The 6534-nt window shown below is 45.7% G+C and overlaps 1 protein-coding gene across 1 annotated transcript; it reads left to right on the forward strand.

The window, feature by feature from the left end:
* Positions 1-2478: 2478 nt before the first annotated feature.
* Positions 2479-6021, forward strand: LOC104449281 (hypothetical protein). The gene is made up of 3 exons (XM_010063397.3): positions 2479-3551; positions 4062-4409; positions 4602-6021. The coding sequence occupies exons 1-3, from the start codon at positions 3096-3098 to the stop codon at positions 5217-5219; spliced, it is 1422 nt and encodes a 473-aa protein (XP_010061699.2). The 5' UTR covers positions 2479-3095; the 3' UTR covers positions 5220-6021.
* Positions 6022-6534: the final 513 nt, after the last annotated feature.

Below are 6534 nucleotides of genomic sequence, written 5' to 3' on the forward strand. Positions count from 1 at the left end.
TCTTCGGAAGGAATAAAAGAGGTGTTATTTAAATTGAACAGCACGAGCGAACCAAATCATGAAAGAAGATCGAGGGCGGTGGGCCCCACCTCTAAGATGATAAGATGGGCCCGGGCCCTAAAGCCCTTTGTTCTCGAGTCCCCTCCTTTTGACTTTTTCCGCGAACCAATCTCTGCATGATCTTCGATTGAATTAATAAAAGTAAAAATAAAGAGAGCACTAAACAAATAATTTCCGAGATTTTATTTGGTTTTTCTTGAAGATCTCGAGATATTTTCTTTTTAATTTCGTTTTTTATGTGTTTTGGAAGCTATTTGGTTTGGTTGGAATCTTTGACTTTGGCTCGGCTGGTTAGAACTTAGATTAGTCACATTTTCACGTAATTCCACGCTGCTCGTGACTAATTGAGCGCGACTTGCGCTTCTTTGGAAAAAGGGTTTTAACTAATCATCTCTTTAATCCTCCATGCATAAGCAAATGGCGTTATTCTTCGTGACTCCTGATAATTTTCTTCTGGACAAAAACCTCGAACTCAAGAAACCGAACAAAAGAAAAAAGGAGAAGAAAATAATAAAAGAAAAAGAGAGAGAACAAGCTCCATAATAATTGGGCAAGACAACCACAATAGCATCCTTTCGCGGTAAGCTGGAGCTTCAACCCAATTTTCCTGTTTTGAAAATGAAATAATTATAGATCTATATGCCCTTTAAGTGGACGCCATCTCCTATGTTGTCGGTCCGAGCTTTCAAGGTTGGTCTTTTTTCCGTACATTATCGGTTCAACTTAAATTTCTTGTTTTGAAAAATGATGTAATTACAGATTTTGTATGCTCTTTAAGTGCACGTGGTCTCCCCATGCTGTTGCTTCAAGCTTTCGAGTTAGACTTTCACATATGGCAATCAGAGCCCAATTTCCGTTCCGGTCTATTTCGCACCGCGTTCATCCGTTCCGTCGAATTTTATGACCGGGTCCCTTTTTTCAAAGGAAGGTCTGGAGTAGGGAAATGAAACGAAGTGGAAAGGGCGGAATTTTTGTTGAATTTTTTTTTTTGGGTTATATCCCCGTGATTGGCGACGTGACATAGGAGAGAAGAAGTGGAAGCCAATTGTCCGGTCGTCGTCGTGGTCGCTTTTGGGGTGGAAAGACAAGGAGTGGGGGACGAAGGGAGGGCGGCTGCTGCTGGGTGCTCCTTTTATGTTTGTCGGGTTTAGACGGTCGTGCGGATGAAGACAAGGCGCGCGACGCTAAGCCGCACCTGCTCCGGTCCCCCGCTTTTAGTTTTTACCCACCAACGCTACTCTCCTCCCTCCCTCCCTCCCGCTTTAAATGAGGCTACGTGGCATGGGGGCTCCCATAAATTCATAGTGTAAATTAACAAAAATTATATTATATAAAATATATATATATATACACATATTAGATAAGAATAAATGCACTAAAAACTCAAAACCTACGATGAAAGTGCAATTGAGTTGTTATTAAAAATGTACAATTGAGTTATAAAATTTTAAAAAGTATAATCAAATTTTAAAATTTGCAAAATGTCCACAAATTTGACAAGTTTTTATATATTTTAAAAGTTTTAAGACTCAATTATACTTTTATAATAAGTTTTATGATTTAATTGTACTTTTCAAAAGTTTTAGAACTCAATTGTACTTTTATAACGTATTTTAAGGCTTTTAATACATCTATTTCTATTAAATAATATCTCATTTTAGGAGTAATAGGATGTTGGTTGGCCAATGGGAAATGAGACCGGCTTGCTTTTGCACGTAGAATTATTGCCTTGGGTTTAGCTCGCTCACGACACGGCCTCGAACTTATTTTATGTTGTCTCTACTTCATGTTCCGCAACGTTCAGCTTTAAACACGAATTGGGATTAGAATAATGGCATCCGCGACAGTAATCAAATGTAAGTACACAATGATGAAAAGGTACCATTAAGAAGGCCGAAAAAGGTCAATCTTCCCTTCATTTTCTCCTACTTCGATGCATCGATGTGCATCGCCCTTGCATCCCTCGTTCGAATGAACCTCAAATTAATCTAATGACGGGTGCCGTCCTAAACATGACGCTAACGAGAATCGTGGTGATTTCTGGACGCGGAATCTGTTTTTAATCCAACGGGTTCTTTAATCCTCCATCAACCTCATGTCTTACGAGAGGATTTTTTACTTTAATAAAAAGATGGGATTTCCCCCCCTTTTTGTACCTTTTTTTTTTTTTGGGGGGATTAAACTTTGGATATGATATGGGGAGAGGGATGGGGTTTTCAATTTTCACTTTAGTCGCACTCGGCCGCATCCGGTTTGACCCACGCACCGGGAAAACCCTAATCTTTGACCGTTATGAGCGGCGCCAAACCCCACATTTGCCTCCGTGTTCCACGAGAAAGCAGCACCTGCCTGCCCAAAAGATCTCTCTCTCTCTCTCTCTCTCTCTCTCCCATGTTGTCCTGTTCCTCTAGCAGTCTTTTAAAGCTCTAATTCTCTCGCTCTCTCTCAAGATTCAAGAAGAAGGAGGGGGAGACGACGAAGCGTTCGTCTGAATAAACTAAACCCAAAAGTATTTTTGGGTAATGATGAGAGGAGAGACGAGACGCACGTAAAGGAGAAGGAGAAGGAGAAGAAGGAGAGGGCAGAGGAGGAGGCCTTGGTTGAGCATAATTAAAGTATCCATCTTTTTTAGAAAGACAGAGAGAGAGAGAGAAAGGGAGAGAAGCTACGACCCCATCATCACCAGATTCATCCTCCACAGTGAGGTGAGGTGAGAGAGAGAGAGAGAGAGAGGGTGAGGCTTTTGTCTCCCGGCTATGCATTCCAAAAAGAAAACCACCGAGACGTAATAAGAAAGAACAACCCATCATTGCCACTTTGCCATTTGTTTTTCCCACTCTTCCCCTTCCCCCCGTTTCGCTCTCTCCAGCTCGAAACTCGACACCAATCACTCTCTCTCTCTCTCTCTCTTCCCCTTTTGCTTCTCCTCACTCTGTTGCCCAGCTGCTGCTTCTCGCTGAAGCTCCTCTGTTTCTCTCTCTGCCTCTGTCTCCGCGCGCGTCGTGGGTGTGGACGCTCGGTGGCGGGTTCGTGACATGGAGAAGAAGCAGGGGTTCTTCTCCGCTCTCAAGGACGAGGTGGTGCGCGGCCTCTCCCCCTCGCGCTCCCGTCCCCGCTCCAGGGCCAAGAGCCCCCGCGGCAGGAGCGCGTCGCCCATGAGCGGCCTCTTCAGGCGGAGGAAGGGGGGCCAGGTGGCGCCGCCCGAGCTGCTGATCTCGAGATCCGGGAGCCTGATGCGGCCCGTCGAGGCTCTCTCCCCGCTGATGGAGGGCCCCGATCCGGACGGCGCGGAATGCGGGGACTCCAGGAGGGGACACTGGATGCGGGCGCCCTCCGTCTCCTCCTCTTCCTCCTCCGCCGCCGCCGCCGCAGCCGCCAGCAAGCAGTCGAATCTGAGGCTTCTGCTCGGCGTGCTCGGGGCGCCGCTCGCTCCCGTGCACGTGGCCGCCTCCGATCCCCTCCCTCACCTCAGCATCAAGAACATCCCCATTGTTAGTTCTCTCTCTCTCTTTCTCTAGATCCCTGTAATGGGTTGGCATATTTCTGGGAAAGTCGTTTCATAACTAGCGCCAAAATTACTAAAGTGTTCGATAAATTACTGTGTTTCTGTTGTGAGGTTTCGAAACATTTTTTTGGAAATTCGGGATTAGCATTTTGGCTTTTCTTTTTTCTTTGAATGAGTCATGGGGGAGGTGATGAAACTATGCATGCTCTGCTTCTGGGGTACTTGCTGAAAACGCTCAAATGGTATCGCCAACGCATGTGTTTTCTTTGCGTTTCTTCCATGAAGTGTGATGTAGGAAACTGCCACTAGTGAGAGTAGTACACAGCATATGTCTCCGACCCAAAGAAAAAATAGATTTATGTTGGAGAAGAACTTCGATTTGAAGAAGCATATGTCTCCGACCCAAAGAAAAAATAGATTTATGTTGGAGAAGAACTTCGATTTGAAGAAGCAAGTCGGAATTTTTCTTCTGATTCTGTTAAGGGCGATTTTGCAGGAATCGTCGTCCGCGCAGTACATACTGCAGCAGTACATGGCAGCGTCTGGAGGACAGAAGCTCCAGAACTCCATTAACAACGCATACGCCATGGGAAAGGTCCGGATGATAGCCTCCGAATTCGAGACGCCCAACAAAGTCATCAAGAACAAGAATTCCTCTAAGGCCGCTGAGTCAGGTGGGTTCGTTCTCTGGCAGATGAATCCCGACATGTGGTATGTCGAGCTGGCGCTTGGGGGCAGCAAGGTTCACGCCGGCTGCAATGGGAAGATTGTATGGAGGCACACGCCATGGCTCGGTGCGCATGCAGCGAAGGGACCTGTTAGGCCTCTCCGTCGTGCACTCCAGGTGAACACTTCTTGGTTCTCTGCACCGACTATTAACAAGAGGAATTGAATCGGCTCAATTATTGAACTATCTTGCGTCCGATACTTAGTATAGCCAGACCTAATTAATAGGATAATGATCTAAAAATTCCTTGTCGAAAAAGAGTACTGTTTCCGTGTCTTATTTCAATTGTGTTATTCGGTCGTGTATCAGGGTCTTGATCCAAGAACCACGGCAAGCATGTTTACCAATGCGCGGTGTATTGGGGAGAAGATGGTCAATGGAGAGGACTGTTTCATTCTTAAGCTTTGCGCAGACCCTGTCACCCTGAAGGCCAGGAGCGATGGACCAGCTGAAATCATACGGCACGTTCTATTTGGGTACTTCAGCCAGAAAACAGGGCTCCTCATTCACTTGGAAGACTCGCACTTGACCCGGATCCAGAACAACGGAGGTGATGCTGTGTATTGGGAGACCACAATCAACTCCTTCCTCGACGATTATAGGCCTGTGGAGGGAATTATGATCGCACATTCAGGACGGTCGGTAGTGACCCTCTTCAGGTTTGGAGAAACTGCCATGAACCATACCAAGACCAGGATGGAGGAAGCATGGACCATCGAGGAAGTGGCGTTCAATGTCCCAGGACTGTCGTTAGATTGCTTCATCCCTCCCGCAGAAATCAGGTTATCCTCGATCAGTGAGGCCTGTGAACTCCCTCATGGTCAGAGAGCAAAGAATGCGGCTGCTAATCTCGGTAGTAATATACATCGTGCCAGAGTTGCTTCACTAGACAGATCTCATGGTAGCCTGGCCCGCAGTTACATTTAGGGAGACGTATGCTCGCAAAGGAAAAAGATGCGGCCTATCTTTTCCCTGTGTGGTAGCGTGGAGTAGCTACCGATCACCATTAGAAGGTATATCTGAATTTCAGCACTTGATGATCAAGGATCTAAACTGTAAATAGAGCACAACGGTCAGGAGGTGCCAGGCTGCCAGGAAGTGGGATTTTGATGGAATGTGCCGGTGGAGTTTTCTTTTTCCCTTTCCTTTCTAGAACAAGATCAGCTCTTTCGTTCAAATTTTAAATCAGGATATCCTGGAATCACATTTGAAGCGGGATTCTTGTGGAAGTTGCTCATTGAGCGCAAGCCAATCGATATACTCACAGATGATCAGAAAGACATGTAAAAATCCGAGCGACTTCAAAAAATGTGCATAGTCAAAATTTTCCCGAATTCCCCACCGAGCTCGTCTCTTTTGTGGATGTAATCGCTAGCACTCACAACAAATGAGCGACATCAAAATGACCTTCAATCAGAATGCCGTGAGAAATAAGATGAGTTGTTCTTTTGAGTTTCTTAGCTTGTACTGCTCTGTTTCTTGGCATTCGGTTCAGGCAACTAAACCCTGCTAGCCCCACCATGGAAGTCATGGAGTACCAATGCTTATTCGGACGTCCGACCAATCTAGTACCTTGGATGTGAAGCTTTTATATTCTTGTCCTATATATATCTTCAAATGTTTTAGGGGGGAAAATCTCCCTTTGCAGAGTGGGCATGTCCACTTTTTCCTTTTTTGACTGTTGACGGTTAGAATCTGTATTAATGAATGCTTCGAGGGCCCTTTTACACTGGTCATGGCCGCAGCCAGAGGACATCACAGGTTCCACGATGCCCTATGGAACTATTTGCCCCAAATCACGCAGATTTGCTCAGAAAATTGCCGTCCTGTCCTAGCCTTGTGACTATGATCCGCCATGAGCAAAAAGGGCTCGCTCCTTCGGAACAGAGCAATGCGAAAAATGTCGCGCGTTAGCTATATTAGGCACATCATTAGTTGCATTATTCATGGATCTCAACTTGGATATCTATGCATCCGCGTGTGTTGTCTCTTGCCCAGTGCACATGTTGTGTTTCTGTCAAGTAATGCCTGTTGAGATAGTGGGTTTTGGGATTAAAAACATACTGAAAAATTAGGGGGTGAGCGGCCATTCACAGAAACCTGGATTGACCTTGGACTAGCCCAAACCCATCAACTCGGCCGATCTTGGTCCGTTTCTGGAGAGACTAGGTTGGTATCTGGTTTTGAGACAGCTGGAACCTCTATTGTGCGGATTGATTCCTGGTTAATTCCTGATTTTAAG

This window comes from Eucalyptus grandis, chromosome 6, assembly GCF_016545825.1.
Source record: "Eucalyptus grandis isolate ANBG69807.140 chromosome 6, ASM1654582v1, whole genome shotgun sequence".
NCBI lineage: Eukaryota > Viridiplantae > Streptophyta > Magnoliopsida > Myrtales > Myrtaceae > Eucalyptus > Eucalyptus grandis.